At 40.6% G+C, this 23,441-nt stretch overlaps 1 protein-coding gene across 1 annotated transcript in view; it reads left to right on the forward strand.

Annotated features, from left to right (window-relative positions):
- The window catches only part of NKD1 (NKD inhibitor of Wnt signaling pathway 1), a 132,165-nt gene that overhangs the window by 62,316 nt on the left and 46,408 nt on the right, over nt 1–23,441 (forward strand). The window contains exon 4 of the mRNA XM_077288218.1: nt 15,079–15,136. Within this exon, the coding sequence (XP_077144333.1) occupies nt 15,079–15,136 (58 nt within the window). The remainder of the gene's footprint in view (nt 1–15,078; nt 15,137–23,441) is intronic.

The following is a 23,441-nucleotide window of genomic DNA, read 5'->3' on the forward strand; positions in this document are numbered from 1 at the left end:
TGAGACATTGAAAAAGGGGATATTATACATTTTTTATATTTAAAGGTACAGTTCTCATGTTTATAAAGACTAATTGGCACAACCATAACGTTTTCATAAAAAAAAGACCAAATGACCTGGAGCATCCAACATGTGCTTTCATCACTTTGGCCTCTGTACAAGAATTTCTAGTTTATTTCATAGTAGTAAATAGCAGCGCTCTTGGAAAGCTAACTTATAACGTAAGGGTGACCAAAAATTGGTACATTACTCATCTCTGCCATTGTTCTTTTTAGTTTCTCTTGGATAGTATAAGCAGTCTTTAAGATCTATGAAAAGCCAAAGGAATTCAGCTGCAGTTCATATTTTAATACCCATTTACACTCTTAATTGGAGTTGTTAAATTGTTATTCCCATCTTCATAGATGGATATGTTTGGATAGTGCACTTTTGCAATTTACTGCGTACTAAAATTTGCAGCCATTACTGAGATTTTTTGTTTACTTCACGTTGCTTAGGAGACTGACCACAGCTGTATTTTAGTTTATAAGCACTGCATTGAAGCTGGCCAGGATTAAGAGGTTACAGTGAACTCCCGCCATACTTACCAGCTTCAAAACAAGCTCAACAGAAAAAAGCTTGTAAGCATGGGCCATGTTCTGCTGTCTAGCAGCAGTGGTCTGTCTCCAAGGTAACAGGCTGTCAGCAAAAGAAAATTGTTTGTGTTTACAATCTCTAACCAATAATACCCATTTATGAAGATAAGACTAACCCTTTGAGTTTCAATCTAGAGCAAAAATATAACCACCATTTGAGACTCTCTCTAGTGCCCCACAGTTGAGACAAGCACAAGGACCCACAGTTGGGACTCGCTCTAGGACACCACAGTTACCACTCCCTGTAGAACCCCACAGTTGTCACTCACTCTAGAATCCATACCACCATTGACACTCGCTTTAGGACAGCACAGTTTCCACTTGCTCTAGGTTCCCACAATTGAGACTGATGCTAGGACCCCACAGTTGGGACTGTCTCTTGAACTCAACAGCTGGGGTTTGCTCTATTACCTATACAATAGGATCCATCCCATTCGCCACTCGCAATAGGATCCATCCCACCGTTGACACTCGTTCTAGGACTCCACTGTTAACTCTTTCTGTAGGATCCCACTGTTGGGATTCACACTAGGGCCTAACAGTTGACACTCACTGTAGGATTCCACGGTTTTGTCTCACTCTAGAGTCCCTCAGTTGACATTTGCCCTAGGGCGTCACAGTTGTCACTCGCTCTAGGACCCCATAGTTGACACTTGCTCAAGGGCAACACAGTTAAGACTATCTTTAGGGTCCTACTCATTCTAGGGCCCCTCAATTGACATTCACTCTAGGGCCTAACAATTGACATTCGCTCTAGGGCTCCACAGTTATCACTCACTCTAGGACCTCATAGTTGACACATTCTCAAGGGCCTCACTGTTGATACTCTCTCAAGGGTCCCACAGTCGAGACTCTTTCTCTCTAGGGTCCTACAGTTGAGATTTTCTCTAGGGCCTCATAATTGAGATTTGCACTAGGACCCTATTGTTGCAACTCACACTACGACCCACAGTTGAGCATAGAATTAGGATGCCACAGTTTGGGACCTGCACTATGGCCCACAGTTGAGACTCATACTAGGACCCACAGTTTAAGACTTGCACTAGGACCACACAGTTGCCACACATTCTAGGACTCACAGTTGAGATTTACCCTAGAAACTCAGAATTGTGACTTGCAATAGGACCCCACTGTTGCTATTATCTCTAGGATCTACAGTTGAGACTCACACTAGGAAACCACAGGTAAGACTCACTTTATTACCCCACACTAGGGCGTCACTGTTAACATTGTTAAAAGAACACTTTCAGCTGCAGTATTTTACCATTTTCTCTTATAACATGCTATGAATAATGAAGACTTTAAGACTACATCCATTTGGAATAAAATGACAGTACCAGCCATGTGGATGAGATTTGAGCAAATCTCATCCATATGCTGTAGGATTATTCCAATCATAAATTTATCTATGATGCAGATTTTTAACCCACGGTATTCAATTTCCAATTGAGGTTTTTACCACGGATTGCACATATCTCAAGGAGGGATTTTAAATACATCAACGCAAAAAGGAAAAATCCACCTTCGAGCGGTATTTGCGTTGACATTTTTTATCATCTCATGTGGACGTGCCCTCAGCGAACATTTTCTTATGGCTTGTCCCTTGGCAGACCAATGGGTAGGAAACAAAATCCTGTGGAAATTGCCAATCGCGATGAGAAGAGATTCGAACACATGCAGCCAACTGCTATTTGTGGACTCACCCTTTTGGTCTCAACATACCACATTGTGCCAAAGACATAAGAATAACTATATACTTCTGTCTAGACCAGTTGCAGGAGAGAGAGGATGTAGACGCCATCAAATGGCATCTTCTCTGTTCTCTAGGGTAGAGTAGGAGTCCTTTCAATCATCTGGTATATCGGTGGGGATCCGACCAATTGGACCCATATGGATTCTCAGAATAGGGTACATTTATTCACATCAAAATGCAGCTGTTGTTCGTATTCTCAACCTCCACTCCATTCATTCCTCATGGAGCTGCAGGGCACTATGTGCTGCCTTTTCCAGCAGTCCCTTAGAGAATGAATGAAGCAGCAGCTTGGCTTCTGACTTGCCACTCTGCATTATAGCTTGGATAAAAGTGCCCCATCAAAGGATAGACATTCCTTGTTCTGAAGTTCGAAGTTGGACACGGTGGTTGGCCTCCCACTGATCAGTAAGTTATCACCTATCCTGAGCATAAATGATAACTTGTTTTCCCAAGACAACCGGCTTATGCACGACTGTATATTCGGTCCAAGTGCAATCCGGCAAAACATTGGATTACAATCAGACCAATGTTATTCTATGAGGACGTGCACATGACCAGTATTGTATTCGGACTGAGCCAGTCTGAGGATAAAATTGCAGCAAACCCGATTTGGATACGATTGCCGATTCACACTCGGCCATGCAAGTCAGTGAGTCCGTGGAAAACATCGGACTGAACTAGGATGACACCTGAGTGCAGTCTGATTTTCACAGACTAACAGAATGGAGAAGATGGAGAAATGGTTTTTCCCCATCTTCGCGTCATCTGAGAATGTTGGATCATACTCTGATCCGAGTCTGATCACTGTGCTTAACCTAATCGGCCCGATTCTCTGGGATGATAGAAAATACTTTTGTGAGACCCTAGCTTTAAACTTGTATGCGGAGTGTTATCCTACTGACACTTGGTATAATTCGATTTCTATAACTTGTTTTAAAACCTGGAAAACATTGGGAATCTCTTGTGTAATGTGCTCATATAGTGCTTAACTAAACGTAGACCAAAAAAAGTCAGACTTTGTATTTCCACTTTTATGTGCCACGTACATTTTTCAAAAACACTTATTATTATCTTTAACCCATAAGGGCAACTTATATGGGGATACTCCCTCTGTCCAAAAGTGGAGCCAGACGTAGTTATCTCGCTGTCATCTTGGAATGTATGCAGACAAGCTGCTCTAGTATTTTACCCCAGCTGAATAAGTGTATGTACTGAACAGATTTGTGCTAAGACTTCCTACGGTGAATAAAAGCAATCCTGTTACAAATAAAATCCCTAGGAATCGCTTCATTTGGCTGAAAGGGAGAAAAAAAAACAAAAGCTGGCTTTCTGTGCAAACTCATTGAAGTGTTATGTTATGAGTTCCCATTGAATTATTTTCACAATCACTTGAGAGTTTAAAGGGTCTGTGGTCCCTTTAATGTTTATTTTAATGGCGAAGGTTGTGCAGATTAACGAACATAGAGATTTCACACCTGACTTTTTAATGCGATTGCTGCAGATGGTTGAAAAGACATCAATCCGAGGCAGATGATCGGTGTTTAAGAATGTAATTAGTTACACATTAATTGGTAACTAAACAGAAAAAAAAATCTTTAATCTGTGAGAATGTTTCATTTAATATATAACCTTATTGAGATGCTTGGAAAAGATTTTCAGTCGTAGAATCTTTTGCTAACTATTCTGCCGTGAATATATATTTAAAAAAAAGAATAAATGGAAAAGAGGTTTCCTCCATAAGAGAAATCTTTTTTTGGTGTAGTAACATGCAGAGTATTCCATGCATCATACAGCACTGCAATGTATAAAAAATCGCCAGCATCAAGGCCTCCACCGAACACATGCGAAAAGATGTCTGAAAAGAAACTTCAGTAAAAACACCACAGGCCTAACTCGTCTTTTTCTGTAAAAAAAAAAAAATGTTTTGGTTTTTTTTTGGCATGTTTCCTGATGCCTTTTGCTTTGACTTCGCCACTGTGAGGAGCTTCCAAGCAGAAGCCACTTAAAGAATGGTCTGGTTACTTCTTTTAATCGCTTTGCGCCTTTGGAGTTAAATGAAGTTCAAAAACACTTCACATTGCTGTTCATATGTTCTTTATGTCATCTTTTAGTGCTTTTTCAGACGTTTTCTAGGTTGAATCTGCTTGAAAAAGGTGTTGCGTGACCATACCTTCAGACCATGTTGACATTGTTTTTTTACAAGATTTATTTTTTTTACGGAAACTCGTTCTCAAAAACTGCTTCAAATGCTCTTGGAAAATTATTCCAATCCATTTCTATGGTAAGTCCACTTTTCTGTTCATATGAGGAGGTTTTTGTTCCCTAAAGAAGTTTTGAAAAACTCCTGGCGGAGAAGGAAAGTGCGTGTCACTTCTTTTAAGTGAATCCTGAAGGAAACCTTGCCAAATTAGGCACTGTCCAATTACGGTAAAAGTCTGCAAAAAAAGCTTGTCTAGAACTCTTCAAAGCAGCTTCAGGAACATAAAAACTCCTACAAAACAATCCAAAAAAGTGGAACTGATCTGCTTTGCACTTTTTATTGCCAAGGGTGAAATCCATAGTGAGTCTACAGCACAATTCGTGTTGAGCTACTGGTTTTCTCTACAATGTGCAGATGACATTTCTTAATCCCCATGCAATGGTACCTCGATTTGGCACAGTTTTGAGATGCATTTTTAGCTGTATGGTGTGTACAAGTGAAAGATACTAAGGCCACATGCACACGGTGAGTATTTGATGAGTTTTTTACCTCAGTATCAATTGCAACTTTTTAAAAAAGTCACAAAATTTGGGGCAACTTCCCTCCAGTCTGGTATATTTTTGAATATGCTAAAATTTTGGTGCAATTTTTGTGCCTTTTGGAATAATGTCCATCTTTGACTTTACAACAAATTCATGAATCAAATGTGCCATTTTTTTAATTTAATGTAAAAAAGACAACTAATACCACAAGACAAAATAGAAAATTAGCTTAAAAAACACCAATGATGAATGGGGGTGTTAAGGTTGGGAGATTGAGCTAAATAAAATAAATAATAAAGCGCAATCGCAACCTGGGGTCCACTGTGCAGAGATGGAAAATTGCTGCTAGTAAACGATGACCGAACACTCGGCGAGCAATTGCCTGTACACACTTGGTTAACGCCACTCAGTGTGAACAGGATGCAGAGTTCCATACTCTGTTACTCCACAGGAAGGAACAGTAAGGAAACAAAAGAGAAGCTCTGCTACTGAGCTGTGTCAGGCCAGTCTCACATGTCCAGATAATTCCGGTACCGGAAAAATCGGTACAGGAGTTATGCGTGTCCGTGTGCTCACGTGGCACATCAGTGTGGCACATGTGCGGCAGCCGTGTGCCGCCCGTGTGCCGACCGAGTACCACACGGACCGTGCAGGAGACAGCGCTACAGTAAGCGCTGTCCCCTGCTTGTGGTGCTGAAGCCGGAATTCATTTCTTCTCCCCAGCAGCGTTCGCTGGAGAGAAAGAATGAAAAATCATTGTTTTTTTTTTTGGTTAAAATAAAGTTCTCGGTAACCTCCCCCTCCCACCCCCTGTGCGCCCGCCCGCTGGAAATAAAATACTCACCCAGCTCCCTCGATGCTTCCTCTCAGCGCCGCAGCTTGTACAGTGATGAATATGAGGCTCCACCTCCCATAGGGTGTGGCAATGCGTCGCACTGCGTCGCTAATGCAAGTCAATGGAGAAAAAACTCATCCTGCAAGCACTTTTGCAGGATGCGTTTTTTTCTCCAAAACGACGCATAGCGACGTGCATTGCACAACGCTAGTGTGAAAGTAGCCTTATCTGAATGATGATTCAGGAGGATAAGAATCACTCTACGTCATTAGCAGTACGCGGCAGGGAACAGTGTCCATCCAAAACCACAGGTCTCTATCAGCCTTTGGTTTTGGATGGACACTGTTCCCCGCCACGTACCGCTAATGACGTAGAGTGTGATTCTTATCCTCCTGAATCGTCATTCAGATAAGTTCTTTGAATAGTTATAAGTATGTCTCCTGATTTCAGGGAAACGCGTTGAGAATTACATACTTTATATGGATTTATAATTTGATAATTGACACTGGTGTTTTGTTTTTTGAGCACTTTGTTACTTTTTGGAACCCGCCATGTTATTATAATTGTTTGTTCTGGTTGAGATTTTTTTCCCGATTGAGGTTTTTTCCCTGTACAAGTAGTGCAGGGTGCAACCAGGGATAGACTACGCGTAGTGGGGGCGCCATTTGCGCAGGATTATAGGGTGCCAACCCCCACAGACAGGTAGGGGCACCTAGGCACGGAATATAGGTGACCCTAGATTCCTCTCTTTGAGGAAAGGTGCAATATAAGAAGATTGCTAAATATATTGATAACACACCCTAGTGTATCTGGGCATGTGCAATAAGCTGTGGATACATGTTATCAATTATCATTTGAGATTATTTGTCTAGTGTGAATGCTCTGTTGTTTGACTTTTTCTTTTTATTCTTGCACGTAAGGGCCCATCAGGGCGACTTAAGGAGAGCCTGCATTGAGCGGGGGCGCCATTGCGCAGGATATATAGGGTGCCAACCTCCTCGGCAAGGTAGGGGACAGATAGTTGATTTGTTAGGGATTAAGTGCACCCTGTATCTTATATCTTCTTTCTCGTGTCAAGCAACTGGCACCAGTTCAAGGTTGTATGTGGTGTGATCTTTTATTATAGAGATAATTATTAAATGTTAAGTTTTATTGAGAAAATTATTCATTTTTTATGTGGTGTTCCTTGGCTGTGAATTTAATGATTTTGGCACCTTTATTCTATGTTCTGTGATATAACTGAGCTGTGTCACTCACAAACAGAAACAAAAGAGCTGCTCTGCAACTGATCTGTGTCACTCGCACACAGAAACGAAACAGAAGCTCTGCAACTTAGCTATGTCACTCGCACACAGAAACAAAACAGAAGCTCTGCAACTGAGCTGTGTCACTCGCACACAGAAATGGAACAGATGCTCTGAGCTTAATACCCTGACTAGGGTTGTGCTTGCTCTGGAACTCTACTGAGCTAACTGCACACATGTAGGAACCAGATGCTAAGCAAAAGGCTAATTGAACCCACTGATGCTAGACAGACACACAACACATGCAGACAGAGTGGTAGAGACTCACTCACATAGCCATACAAAAAATTATACTAGCGCACCGGCGTGCACCTCTGAGTGTCTTTTATGCACTAGACTCATGTCCAGACGGACAGGACCTTGGCTGTGGACCAATCCGGAGCTGCCACATCACCAGAGCAGCTGATGTCCATGCACAAATGAGAGGACGCCACCTCACAGACGTGCTCAGAAAGGTGATTTCTGGACTTGAACGCCAGAGCTTCAAGCTTCAGCTGGCTATCACTGGTTGCTATAGACTTGGCTGGAGAGCCAGCAGTATCAAATGAGCACTGTAAGTCTGAGCAAGATGCTGGGACCGATGTGTATGCTGAGCAGCACTTGCAGCAGCTGAGTTCAAATGGGAGACTGCAGAGACAGACAAGGCTCGGGATCTATCCCACGCAGCAGAAAGATCCCAATGCCTAACAGGGGGCCTTAAAAGCTATTTGCAAGCTATGCAGCTTGTAAACTCTTGGCAAATTGCAGCAATACTGCATGTGATCCTGTCGAGCCCTGTGACACAATGTTATTACATATTACCTAATTAATAAAGTAGATTCAAGTTAGAGATTCTATTTGCCGTAATTGAATCTGTATAGCAAGCCCGAGATTGCACTTTGCATATTTTATACTCACAAAGATCATAGAATAATCGGCAGTAAGCCTACATGGATTTACATAGATAATTACATTTGGGTTTCTCTGTGGATTTCACCTATTTCAGTGCAATTTATTTTATTAGATATTTCAAACTTTTTTTTTAGAAAATATTCTCTTTGAAATTGTAAGTACGCTTTCGCTTCCACCAGTTGCTGCATCTGCTGAGTTTCAGCATCCCTCCCCCTACACCTCCTTCTAAACCAATTAAGAAATTCTTTTAGAGTCAGGAAGTGTGTTATGAGTTTGGACTTCAAGACTGAGCAGCGGAGCGAAGGGGGAGAGCCGAAAACAGACAAGTCGCTCCAGTATCAGAAGAGATAAAAATATAGAGAAAGAATGTAAAGAATGTTAATTCCTGTTAAAATGTATAATGCTGAATGTATGGAGCGAACAGAGCGGCTGGTGAGACAGAGGGGCACTTATAGAGGATTCGTTTTCCTTAACATAAAGGGGTTAAAAGAAGGCGTAACGGATTTTTATATTAACTGTGCATGGTAATAGAAACCAGGTTTATGCTACGCTGCATACGAGGGTAAAAAATCCATATGTCCAGGAATACTTTTTTCTTGTTTGAAAGAACCCATTTAGTGCATATTTCCTGAAATCTTCAGTCTTCGAGGGGAAATTTGCTTGTTTTTGTGTGCCATAGATATGAGGTACTTTTAGAGATTTTATACTATATATCATTTCTGTTCAATATAATTCATTATGAGCATCCTATCTTGAAATGAATATTATACGGAAACTCCAATGTGTACATATCAGACATAAAATGAAGGTTCAAACCAAACACATTGCTTAGTAGAGGAGATGGACCTAATAAAAATCGTGCTTTTACTGTCCAAATCCATTGCTTTATGTGCCAGAAAATGTTTTCCATCTATCTCTGCTTTCCTCCAATTATAAAAACGAGGGCGGAAAGATGCAAAATTAGCGAGTGGGAAAGTTCACTGAACTAACCGGCAACGCCAAGGGTGCACCAAGCACCTCACTAACATACTTGAATAGGGAGCGATTTCTGACAAACACAACTGATTTGGACGCCCCGACACTACAGGAAAATCATGTCCAAGTCCCAATGTGTTATAATAATAATAATAATTTTAATTTATATAGCGCCAACATATTCCGCAGCACTTTACAATTAAGCGGGGACATGTACAAACAATAAATTCGGTACGAGTTAAGACAATTTAAACAGTGACATTAGGAGTGAGGTCCCTGCTCGCAAGCTTACAATCTACAAGGAAATGGGGGGGACACAATAGGTGAAAAGTGCTTGTTATTTCAGGTCTGGCAATTATAATAGATAGGGATTTTCATATAAAGCTGCATGATCCGGTCATCCGCCCGTGTGTTTAAGTGCAATAGTCAAGTATCAAGTGCAGTTATCATGTGCATGGAGGGTGTGGAGACAGATGAATAGTAGGGTTCAGGATTCAGAATAATATTTGGAAGGAGGGAACAGGGCAAAGTTAGTTTACTGAGTAGTTGATGTGGTAGGCTTGTTTGAAAAGATGGGTTTTTAAAGCGCTCTTGAATAGGTCGGGGCTAGGTATCAGTCTGATCGTCTGGGGAAGTGCATTCCAGAGAGCTGGCGCAGCACGAGAGAAGTCTTGGAGACGGAGGTGCGAGGTTCGGATTACAGGGGATGTTAGCCTTAGGTCATTTGTAGAATGGAGGGCACATGTAGGGCGATAGACAGAGATGAGAGAGGAGATGTAAGGCGGTGCAGAACTGTGGAGGGCTTTGTGGGTAAGAGAGATGAGTTTATACTGGACCCTGTAGCGAACGGGTAGCCAGTGCTATCTTGTGTGGGCTGGATCACACTCACTTGTAGGCTGCAAACCTTCACCGTCTCCAGGTCTCCATCTTCAGAAGCCACCACCTATAGATTAAGGGACACTCAGTTTCAACAACCAAAAGTTTATTGGATAGGTCTAGTTCATCAGATACACACACACTATTGATCACCACACATTCCTTGTTTCCTTAGCACAGCACCCATCAGCATCTCTATCTGTTCCTCCTTGACTATCTCCATGTTCACTGGCTCTCTCAGCCCCTGGGTTTCCCGTCCAGTCCCGCAGTCCATCTGGGATCCTTTACCTTCCCTTCCCTTCCCACGGTTCCAAGTTCATTGTCTCCTGTACAACAGAAGATGCGGCACTTTCCATAGTACCCATACCGAGCAATGAGCTCCGGACATTGCAGGAATGTCAGCAAGAGTTTCTAGTAGGGCCTCCCACTGCCATGAATGATAGCTGACTGCCCACTGCAAATTGAATTTGACCTTGGTTATGTACTTCCCTATCTGACTAGTTATCAGGAAGCGTCTGCTTTTCACTAGCACTTACCCCCTCCCACTGTGGGCTAGTCCCAAACATTAACTGCATCATATCCTATGCCTTAGCTAACTACAGTTAATCTTCTAATAACAAAATGTACTCAGCCTATTGCCCTTTGTTTCTACCCTATACTATACACTACCATATCACAGTCTATTTACAATATACACTGAAACCGCAGCACCTCGTTCACATTTCACATAACATAATATATGTATAAAATGCATGACATTATCTACATGACGCAATTGATGTATTCAGGGTTAACAACATGACAGTGCAGTCAATCACTCTTACATCAGGAGGAGCATGGAACAATGGCCGAGGAGAACACAAATGCAATGGAATATGGTAATTGTGGAAAGAAGGAGATGAGGCACTGGGCAAAAGGCAGCAATGACACTGCCTAACAGAGGACCTTACACCAGGTGAAAAGTGGACAATTTTTATTCTTACTTCATTCTCACTACTCCCGTCTATAGTACATTTTTTGTTATAATGTTTTTAAATCTGTTCCAAAAAGAACAAGGAAGACATGCACATACGCAGGGATCAACAGAGAAAATTAACACATTTTATTTATCCAATGTCTTTTCACTACACACAATAAATTTTAAAAGCATTTAAAATCACCAAACAAAGATTATACCCAAGAAGAAAATATGAGGAAGAGGGGTAGGGAGCATGGATCCTGTCCAACATATTATAACATAAGCGATATGGTACACAATATCATAATAAATAGATTAAATTTATACCGTACAAAAATAATATGACAATCCTAATCACAGATTGGTACCCAATATATGTACAGAAGGGGCAAAAAGTGCAGTCTCTGTAACAACCTATGAAAAATAGAGAGAAGATTTCCTAAATGCAGAGAATAATCAATGCCCCCAAAATAAGAGACATTTTAACAACAGTTGCAATCGAATGAGTGAGCTAAACAATTTTCCACCAAAGATGCAGGATTTACAATAAACACCTAATAGACATGCTCACGTCATGCATTTAGCTGAAGGAAGAAAAAATCTGAAAGGTCAGGAACCAGCTCCCATATCACCCACCCGACGCGTATCGTCACCTTAGTGACTTCATCAGGGGCAGAATAGTGTGATAGACTAACACAATAATGGAGTATATATACACTTACAAATTGGGAGATTCGATACAGCTGCAGCATGAGGCACGCCGGAGCACAGAGCAATAGCACAAGGATCCCATTGAGTCCCGGAAGTAGTCAATGCGCCTGACCAAAGGTTACTATGAAGACCAAGGCAGCAACAAGTCTATTGCACAGGCGCAATACACTGAACATTATCAGGAGTAAAACAGACAGCGAATCGCTGTATTGGTGTATTGGTTTCTTCTTGGGTATAATCTTGGGTATAATCTTTGGTGATTTTAAATGCTTTTAAAATTTATTGTGTGTAGTGAAAAGACATTGGATAAATAAAATTTGTTAATTTTCTCTGTTGATCCCTGCGTATGTGCATGTCTTCCTTGTTCTTTTTGGTACTGCTTAAAATTTGACATGCTGCAGGTTGAGCACATAGATTATTGCTGTTGATGGTGCCCTCTATTTCTATTGTTCTAGTACAATGTTTTTAAATCTACCATACAGTTCCAGAGACATGAGGCTTTTCATTTGGTGCTTACTTTATACAGTCTTTATCAAAGCGTGTGAATCACAGGATTCTCTGGGAGTGAGTCTTTAAGCTGCTCTACATTTTTACCCGTGAGCCACATCGCCCTACAAAAGACCATGAAATAAGCACTACGTAAAAAGGCCCAAGTCTCTAGATCCATATAGCAGATAAAAAATACAAAAACTCAGGGCATCATTCGGATTAACACTAGCGCAAAAACTGGTCACTTTTTACGTGGTCACAGGAGTTTCCATCAGATATATAATATTCATAATACCAACTGCATGCATTATTAAACTCCATGTTTTTCTTTACATGTAAATGAGCTGTTAAGATCTATGGGCTGGCATGTATCTCCCTGAGAATCTGCCTCCATGGCTTATTTTAAAGGGAGGGGTCATTACCAGTGTGAGACATGTAGATCAGGAGAGCAGACTGTCAGTCATTACATGTCTCATACTGGTAGCATCCCCTTTCATTTAAAATTAGCTCTGGAGGCAGATTCTCAGGGAGATCTATGTCCTGCCCATAGGTCTCAACAGGTCATTTACATATTAAGAAAAACAATGATTTCTCTGGAATAAAACATCAGATCACACATATTAAGGTATCATTTCATTCAGCTTCCTATGACCTACATACCCATACAAGCTGCTCAGGAGAGTTGATCCCCCTAACAGATCCCTTTAAATATACATTTTGCCCTAAATTGTCTTCAAACGATCACATTGGTGTGGAAGAGGTGAGCAGAAACTCCAACATAAATCCAAATGTGCAGTTTAATTATTTTCCGGATGACGTTTATCTCACTATTCAAGACATCAACTGCGAGATATTGACTCTCTACAATACATCACGACATTACCTATCTTGAACCCACTCTCACTTTCTTTAAAAAAAAATGGCTGCTTTCTTTTGGTAACAGCACTGGCCCTGAACATGAGTTCTTCATGATATTGCTGATCAGTTCCATTCTCATCACTTTGGATGAGTTGCAATACCAGACACAATCCAATGTCAGTTGTGGTGCTGTTTTTGAAAGAAAGAACGCCTGTTTTTCTAGGCAATTTTTTGTCCTTCTGGGAGATAAGTGTGTTTCCTCTTAAGTCTTCAAAGGAAGCCCAAATTCATATCTGAGCTATGTGTGCATGATATATGTTGAGGTCAGGAAAGATGAAGCTGGCCTACATGAGTCGTTGGCTTTACTATACCTGCAGCATGGAAACATGGATTAAGATCTAGACTGGCTACAAGCTACATGGAGTTTACATTCTTTTTATGCTTTTCATCCAGGTACTTAGCTTTTACGCCCTGGGTGTAGAATACAATGCGTGTGTTCCGTTAATTTATAGAAATCCAAAACTATGGTCGATACCATTGCCATTGCTGAATGTTAGTAAATAATAGAATTTTAGAAAGCGTCATGTTGTACATTAATGAAAACTTTTTGAACAATATGATTAGATTTTTTTTATTTTACCGAAAATCCATGAAATCAGTGGACACGTAGAAGCAATGCCGGAGAGCACACACTGAGGATTGTTGTGTCTTTCAGTAGACGGACTCCAGCAGGTGTAGCCAGTCAGCTCAGCTGTAAGATGAGCACTATTCCTGGAAATCTCCTTAGTCACGGGTTACAGTTTTTCCAAACTCTTTATATACTAATAATACATATCTACATATGTAAGAGAATCTTTTTCCAATTCATTTTCTAGTCATTTTAATTTTTTATTATGCTTTTAAATTCATAGATATGAAAAGCTGATTAACACAAACATTCCTCAACACATGTAATGACCCAGCTTCCGTCAGCCAAGTGTAGGCAATGTTTTTTGACCTGTTGGCATTAAATGGCAATGATCATAGACGGTTTATGACAAAAATGTTACAAATAAAAGATTAAATATGTAAATGGCTTCTTCTTAGGAACAATACATGACTTATAAGACTCCTTACACTGGCAGGCCAGACATGTTACTCTCCAAAAGGAGAAACGTTACCCCTTGGATCACATTTTTTATTTCATGGCAAAAATCAATTTATCATATGGAAATATCTAATCAATTAACATAGATATTAATATTTATGACTTCTCAGAAATCCAATAAAATGTAAGAATGATTGCTGCCTGGTAAAGAATCCTACCAAAATGTTAATGAAACATATACTCAGGAATAAGAAATAATTCCGATAAATGTTATATTCGCGGGTGAGTTTCCACTTCATGTTCTCTGTCGCTAAGAAACAACTGGTAGAAACTTAAATGGCATGTGACAAATCTTAGCAAAACTTCAGGAAGCTTTTAAAAAGTCCACCTGTCTCTCGAACGATGGTTCTTAAAGATGGCATCCATGAATTTTAAGAAAATTTTATGGAACAATGCTAAGCATAACACTCCTTAATCTTTTGGAACACTCGTGCGCCACTTAGGATCTGGCACTGATATATAATGTCTTTGAGTTATTTTGTCATTACTAAACTATTTAGGAATGGTGTCCATGATTTTAGGGATCTAAACTTGGATTTAAGCAAGAAAATGCCATTCATTCTGGTGTTAATGTACTGTATCTACCACTGTGATCCACAGATGGTAGCATACGGAAGCATCTAAATCTTAGAATGTACCTTGTGAGATATCTTATTGGATTTAAAATCTATTTTTAAAATAAATTCTATTATTCTTAATAATAATGATAAATAATGCAATTGTGAACCTATTAAGATAAAATCTACTACTTGTTAAAATTCTACTTTGTCGAAATTATTTGTGTAGGATATGCCAAAGAAATCACTTTTCGGAGCACCAATGTATTTTTATATTATTCATCATGTTGCTAATTATATATTTTTCTGTATTTATTCATATTATTTATTTATTTCCTATTTTACAGGATCCATCTGGCGATATTTATAAGGAGAACATCGGTGAAGAGCATTTTCGTCTAGAAGGTAGAAATTTTTGATTAACAATTAAAAAATGCAGTATATCAATATTTTATTATATCGAGAGCTGAAGCAATGCCCACATTGTCTGTGCTGGTAAAATTAGCAAAGGGGGTTTATAAAATTTGTTCATGCATATTTATGGAACCCCTGTGCCAAACCCAAATGATTAATAAAATGGATTACTTCTTGTGGTTCTAGTGGAAGCCTCTCTCACTTTTGACCTTTATAATATGTGCCTGCTTTAATCTTGGAGCATGGATAATCTAATCTTTTGTGAATACCTTTGTGTTTTACAGTAACTTATTTATGTTTCGCAGTGTTCATAAATGAGGCTCATTGGAGGACATTTGAAAATGTTATTATGAGCTTTTAAAACTTTTTATGCCTTTTTGGACATTTTTTAAAAACGTCCCTTGTTAAAAAAAGGATGGCAAATGTGTGCGCTATTTGTGGTGCAAAATATATGTGTACTATTTGCCATCCAAGATGTAAACCAAGAGAGAAAAGAGTCTAGTGCGTCTAGCTAGTTGAGTCATTCCGATAAATTTAGCAAAGTATTCTTGTCGGTCTGCTCTACTTCTATTAAGTCTAAGACCGGTTCTATTACGGCTTTAATAGCCGTTCTTCCAGACTCCCTCCAAACACATGCACTCTCATCTTCACCATGTGTGCATGTGTTCTCTTTATGAGGAACAGACAGCTTGTCTTTTCTGGGAAGAAATGATCGAGTATGCTGAAATTCAACATGTCCAATCCTGTTTTCACCCAAGATGTGCCAGTGTCGAACAACTCAATATCTATAGGAAGTGGGTATTATTAACAATTTTACCAAAACATGTTAGTAAATATAGTATTGATTTACGAACCTAGAAAGTCAAATTTGGTGGGTTTGGCACTGAATTTCTTTCGATGTGCATTAGAACCTTATCATTATTAATATGTAAAGTGTGAACAAATCTCAGTTTATATTCTATGACATAAAAAAAGCAGTATATCAATATTTTATTATATCGAGAACTGAAGCAATGCCCACATTGACCGTGCTGGTAAAATTGGCAAAGGGGGCTTATAAAACTTAGCTATCCATATTTATGGAACCCAAATGATTGATAAAATGGATTACTTCTTGTGGTTCTAGTGTAAGCCTCTCTCACTTTCGAGCTTTATAATCAATGTGAACCTTCTTTAATCTTGGAGCATGGGTGGCAAGATGTAATCAGCAGTCGGCACAAACCCTATTTAGATATTTTTTTGCATTGCAAAGTTTTTTTGTTGCTGGAGAAGATTTTTTTGTTTTGTTTTGCATATAATCCTTATTGAAATGCTGACGCGATCCAGTACAAGCCTGTGCTTTGAAAGTTTGCCTTTTCTTTTTTGCGAAGCCTCACATGCTCTGCAAATGTTATTTTTGCTATCTAAACTATGTGTGATGTAACTTTAATGAAGGAAAACAGAAAGTACAAAGGCTTTTTGTAGACAAAGAATACATCATTGTGCTGTGGCTTGGGGTATATCTAATGCTTCTTTAATTGGCAGAAGGCTGCCTATCTTCAGGAGGATCAGTCATGGCAATTTATTAATGCTCAGCCATTACTCGGGAGGTCATGCTCTTAATCAGATCCTGAGTTTTCATCCTCCAGACCATTCCCCTGATGTATAGGAAGATTGCTGACATTTGATATATCAGATAAGATTTGTCACTCAGGTATACGGCAGCCAGATCCCCAGATAATGGATTAGGGGTGAAACACGCCCCATTAATAAACTCTGTTTTCCAGCTGTGACTGAGCTTCTATAAGAATTTTCATAATGCACATGGGGTAGTAGTTGTGAAGAAACTAATTTATATTTTTGCAGGGGGTTGCTGGCATGTGTACCCCCTATGTAGTTACATCATTTCTAAAGTTGCCCATACCATAGATAGTCGTCGGCTGACAGTTTTCTTAACCCTTCCAATACACATGCAAGCACAAGCAAACCACTATTAACCACTGCCTGACAACCTCTCTTCCAAATGTCCTCTCTGCTACTGTGCTGCCCCGGCCAGCTTGTCCCAGCGCTGGTAGATATAATTGATATTTTTTTTCCCACAGTCAGAGATTTGAATATCACCTGGAGTAGTGCAAGGACAAGCTGGCCAGGGCCTCTGATTCATGTTGGGCAGGTTCCTTTTAATATTTGATTCCTCCTACACACAAGCACGCTTAGCTCAGCAGAGCACGCATGTGTAAGAAGCTTGAGGACATCTCTAATAGAGGTCTGTCTCTCGTGAGACAAAAGGGATGGGCATGTTGAAATCCAGCATGACCAATCTATTTTTCATAAGACATCTGCCATCTGGGTAGAGCAGGATCAGCCCCAAAAATATTGTATTGTTTTCTGGTCTGGTCAAGATTGTCAGGTTCAGGCAAAGTTCATCTAAAATGTATGGCCAGTTTTATATTCTCTACCTTAAAGGGAATCTATCATCAGGTTTTTGCCACATAATCTGAGAGCAGCATAATATAGAAACAGATACTTTGATTCAAGCAATGTGTCACTTACAGGGCTGCTTGCTGTAGTTTTGAAATAATCACAGTTTTATCAGTAGGAGATTATCACTAGAGGACTAGTAAACCGCTGTAGTCCTTCAAATTCATGAGCTCTGTAATCCCACCCCCAAAACTGATTGGCAGTTTTCTACCTATGCCCAGTGTACACAGAAAGCTGCCAATCAGTGGTGTGGGCGGGGTTATACAGAGCTCAGCATTCAAAGAACTATGAGATCTGCAGCAGAGAAAACAGTGCTTTTATCAAAGCCCTTTAAGTGACACATCACTGGAATCAGAGTCTCTGCCCCTACATCATGCTACTCTCAGATGGGGTAGCAAAAAGCTGGTGACAGATTCCCTTTATAAAAATGCTTGCTTCCATCTCAGAGCGGCATTCCCCTCTGTGTCTCTCAGTGGCCTCAAGACATTGCTAATTATCATTACCGCTGCAGCCGATCAGCACTTATCAGCTGCAGCTTTCTCTATTCCATTTGATGATTGCAGTCGTCACACAACATAAAATGTCAAATGATTGCTTGGAAACACATTGCAGCGGGTCTAGGAGGTAAGTATGCACTTTCTTTATTTTGTGCGGCATACTGTCCCCTTTAAGCTGAAGGATGAGGTGTGTGCTAGTCCTGACAACTGGCTGTGAGAGCTTTTCAGTCCTTTATGGAGCATCTTTTTCTTCTATATAACTTTACTCGAGATGAGTTTTGAGGATTTATTAAAATTTAGTCAAAAGTTGGAAATAAGCTAAATAAAAAGACTGTGACGCTAGTCACTACTCATTGTGATGCTAGTCACTACTCAGTGTGATGCTAGTCACTACTCTGTGAGATACTAGTCACTACTCTGTGAGATGCTAGTCACTACTCTGTGAGATGCTAGTCACTACTTCTGTGAGATGCTAGTTACTACTCTGTGAGATGCTAGTCACTACTCTGTGTGATGCTAGTCACTACTCTGTGATGCTAGTCACTACTCTGTGAGATGCTAGTCACTACTCTGTGTGATGCTAGTCACTACTCTGTGTGATGCTAGTCACTACTCTGAGATGCTAGTCACTACTGTGTGTGATGCTAGTCACTACTCTGTGAGATGCTAGTCACTACTCTGTGTGATGCTAGTCACTCCTCAGTGTGATGCTAGTCACTACTAACAGACTTTTCATGAGGTTGGGTAGTCAAGAGGTCTGGGGTCAGTAGCAAGAGGGCTTATAATAGACAAAGAGGAAAGACAAAAGCGTAGTCAGGTCACAGTCTCAGTATCAGGAAGGAAGCGGATCAAAGACAAAGGGGTAAGTCAAACAGATGGTGAAAGGTAAATCCAAGGTCCTCAACTGAGATCAGAATACAACTCAGAGCACAAAGCCGGCACTTGAGCACAGCTACGATTAGCAAAGGTCTGACAAGTGTCAGAGTGCCAAATAGCCCTGAAATCACCCAGAATGGATGACACCTCAAAAAGATCCCAAAGACCCATCCAGATAGGACGGCTGAGCTGTCAGTCACAAAACTCATGCCTCTGCCTCGTATTGGAATGTGGACCTGCCACTCATGGTAATGACAGCTCAGCAACCCCTCGATCCCATAGGGTGGCAGAGCTGTCATCCATAGGACTCCGTGAGTGGTGGAATCTTGATAAAAACCCTATACCTCCTCTTGATTTCCTCACTACTCCAGCGACACTTTTTCTGTAACCATACATGCTGCATTCCTGTGATAGCTGCAGCCAATCAATCAGCAGTAATGCTGGAGTGTATGCTGTTTATCTGCTGTGTCCAGCGACTGCAGTGGTGTTAGCCGGAGTATTACCACAGCAGCGCGTGTTACTTCATATAAGCAGCAGAATCCAACGTAAGGCAAACTGTGTTTAATATATGCAGCTTGAACTGGAACAAAATAAGAAAGCTTTGACAGTAACTACCGATATAATCTAGTCCATGTAACACATGTCTCTCTGCGAAGGAAACAGCAGCAGACTGATGCAATCAGTGAGTGTCCTGTGACCTTTTTTTTTTTTTATACAAACTTTAACAATCACAGCATAGCTGACAAATGAACACTCATAGACATTCAATGCAGACTACAACAGGAATGGAGTTGTTGCATTTAAACTTATTCCAACACCCCCACTCAACAACTGCTTATCCTGTTAGTCCCATTGCAGTTCTGAATTCTTCAAACTTGGCTCTTGACAATGGCTTTGTCAAAACATCTGCTAACATCTTGTCAGATTCACAGTAAACAAACTTTAGAACTTCACGCTCTACTAAGTCACGCAAGTGATGATGTTTAACATCAATGTGCTTTGTTCTTGCACTTATCCTTTCACTGCTGGCGAGCTTGATACATCCTTGGTTGTCCTCATAGATAACAGTTGGTTCAGCTAGTGGTTTGCCGAATTCTTCCAAAAGTTGCTTCAACCAAATTAACTCTTGACTTGCATGAGCAGCTGATGTATATTCTGCTTCTGTAGAAGACAATGCAACTGACACTTGTTTTCTACTCGACCATGAGATTGAAGTGTGTCCTAACTTGAACAAGTAACCACTTGTTGATCTTCGATCACTTGAGTCTCCAGCCCAATCTGCATCTACATATCCTCTGAGAATTAGATCTCCTGATGCAGAAATCTTTAGACTTAAGGTACCGTCACACTAGGCGATATCGCCAGCAATCCGTGACGTTGCAGCGACCTGGATGGCGATATCGCTGTATTTGACACGCAGCAGCGATCTGGATCCCGCTGTGAAATTGCTGGTCGCTGCTAGAAGGTCTGCACATTATTTGGTCGCTAGGTCGCCGTGTATCGCCGTGTTTGACAGCAAAAGCGACGATACCAGCGATATTTTACACTGGTAACCAGGGTAAACATCGGGTTACTAAGCGCAGGGCCGCGCTTAGTAACCCGATGTTTACCCTGGTTACCAGCGTAAAAGTTAAAAAAACAAACAGTACATACTCACCTGCGCGTCTCCCAGTGTCTGCTTCCTGCTCTGACTGAGATCCGGCCCTAAAGTGAAAGTGAAAGCGGTGCGGTGACGTCACCGCTGTGCTGTTAGGGCCGGAGCTCAGTCAGCGTCAGGATGCAGAGGCTGGGGGACGCGCAGGTGAGCATGTACTGTTTGTTTTTTTTAACTTTTACGCTGGTAACCAGGGTAAACATCGGGTTACTAAGCGCGGCTCTGCGCTTAGCAACCCGATGTTTACCCTGGTTACCCGGGGACCTCGGCATCGCTGGTCGCTGGAGAGCGGTCTGTGTGACAGCTCTCCAGCGACCACACAGCGACGCTGCAGCGATCGGCATTGCTGTCGCTATCGCTGCAGCGTCGCTTAGTGTGACGGTACCTTTAACTCTTGGGTTGCCTTAAGATACTGAAGAAGTCTCTTAATTGCATTCCAATCTCTTTGGCGTGGCTTGCTTACACGTCGGCAGAGAATTCCCACTGTGGCTGAGATATCTGGACGGGTTGTGGTTGCTATGTATAGAAGTGCCCCCACTGCTTGTCTGTAACTGTCATTTGTGGGTAGCAGATCTTCTTCTCCTTCCAATTTTAGGTAAGATGGATCCATTGGAGTTGATATGCCTTTGGCTTCTGACATTCCAAACTGGTTTAGAACTGTGGAGATTTTAGAATTTTGATTAAGAAGAAAACTTCCATCTTCCTCTCTCTGGATTTGGATTCCCAAATAGTATGTCACATCTCCAAGGTCCTTGGTCTCGAAATGCTTGTTCAGAATTTGACCTAGTTTTGAAATTTCTCTCTCTTCTTGATGCGCTATTATTACATCATCCACATATAGAATAACATACATCCAATCTTGTGATACACCTTTTGTATACAAACATGGATCCGCTTGAGACCTTTTAAATCCTTCGTCGATTAACACTTTGTTCATCTTAGTGTTCCATGCTCTTGCTGATTGCTTAAGGCCGTAGAGAGATTTTTGCATTCTGCAAACAAGGTTCTCTTTACCCCTTTTAACATAGCCTTCTGGTTGAGTCATGTACAGCTCTTCTTCAATGTCTCCATGTAGAAAGGCTGTTTTGATGTCAAAATGTCTTACTTTCATCTGCTGAACAGCAGCTATGGATAATAAAGTTCTGAATGTAGTTTGCTTGGCAACTGGAGCAAAAGTAGCATCATAATCTTCACCATATTTTTGTGAATATCCTTTTGCGACCAATCTTGCTTTAAAACGGTGAATATTACCTTCGGAGTCATATTTGTTCTTAAAGACCCACTTACATCCAATTGCTTTCTTGCCTTGAGGTAGCTCTGTGAGCTCCCATGTTTTGAGCTTATGAAGGGATTCCATTTCTTCATCAGCAGCTTTTATCCATTTTTGCTTCTTATGAATAGGCAGTTTTTGCATTTCCTGCCATGACTGTGGCTCTTCTTCTGGAATTGATCTGACCATATAAGAAAGGCGTTTAGCTGGAATTCCTTTATTTGATCTTTCTGATCTTCTGATCTCCTGAGGTTGGCTTGGTTCTTCTGTTTCTTTTTCAGTACTTTCAGAGCATATCCAGACTTCAGTATTTTCTTTGAGATTCTCTTCAATGTCTGGAATCACTGACTGAAATTCTTGTTCCTTAGGTTGAATTATTTGCGTAACCTCATGAAATTTGAGCGATACTGAGTTTTCATCAATCACTACATCTCTGCTGATTGTTACTGTGTTGGTCTGTGGATGCAGGATTCTGTATCCTTTCTGAGTTTCACTGTACCCCACAAGAACTCCTTCCTTTGCATGAGATTCCCACTTAGAACGTTTTTCTTTGGGAACATGCACAAAAGTTTTGCTTCCGAATATCCTGAGATGCTTCAGGTTGGGCTTCTCACAGTTCCATAGCTCATATGGAGTTTTACTTGTAGCTTTACTTGGCAGTCGATTTTGAAGATAGGTAGCAGTCATGATGGCTTCTCCCCAATATGTTGTAGGTAGGTTTCCATCAAATAGCATACTTCTTCCACTTTCACAAAGAGTTCGGTTCTTTCTCTCTGCTGTGCCATTCTGCTCTGGGTTGTATGGAACGGTTGTCTGGAACACGATTCCATTCTTTTTCAGGATGGTTTGCACTTTACCACTTGTATATTCAGTTCCATTATCTGCTCGCAGTACCTTTGGTATTCTTCCAAATTTGTTAAGAACTGCAGCAAGATATTCTTCAAGTTTCTGTGGAACTTCATCTTTACTTTGAAGTAGGTAAGTAACAGTATATCTGGAATAATCATCAATGAATGTGAGAAAATATCTCTTCTTGCTGGGAGTAAGAACACTCATTGGACCACACACATCTGTATGTATCAAATCCAGTATCTGTGCAGATTTAGTAGTGCTTACTTTAGGAAACGATTTTCTGGACATTTTCCCTTTTAGGCAACTTGTGCACTTCATTGTTTGATTACACTGGTTGATTGCAATACCATTTGCAAGTTGAGCTAGTTTCTTTACTGCTTCTGGATCTCTGTGGCCTAGGCGTCTGTGCCACACATGAATACAGTCCTTATGAAAATCTTGTCTAGCACTGTAAACAGTTTCATTGCATTTCAGCTGATAAAGTTCATCTTTGATTTTTCCTTCGGCAAGGGTATGACCCTTCTTTGAAATGATGCATCTGTCATCCTTAAATGTAACTATATTTCCTTGTTGTGCAAGCTTCTTTACAGATAAAAGGTTACTTTCAAGTTTGGGAACATACAGCACGTCTTTAACTGGGATTTTTCTGACTTGTGCTGAGGATTGAACTTGACAATGGAAATAACC

Source organism: Ranitomeya variabilis, chromosome 2 (genome assembly GCF_051348905.1).
Source record: "Ranitomeya variabilis isolate aRanVar5 chromosome 2, aRanVar5.hap1, whole genome shotgun sequence".
NCBI classification, from domain to species: domain Eukaryota; kingdom Metazoa; phylum Chordata; class Amphibia; order Anura; family Dendrobatidae; genus Ranitomeya; species Ranitomeya variabilis.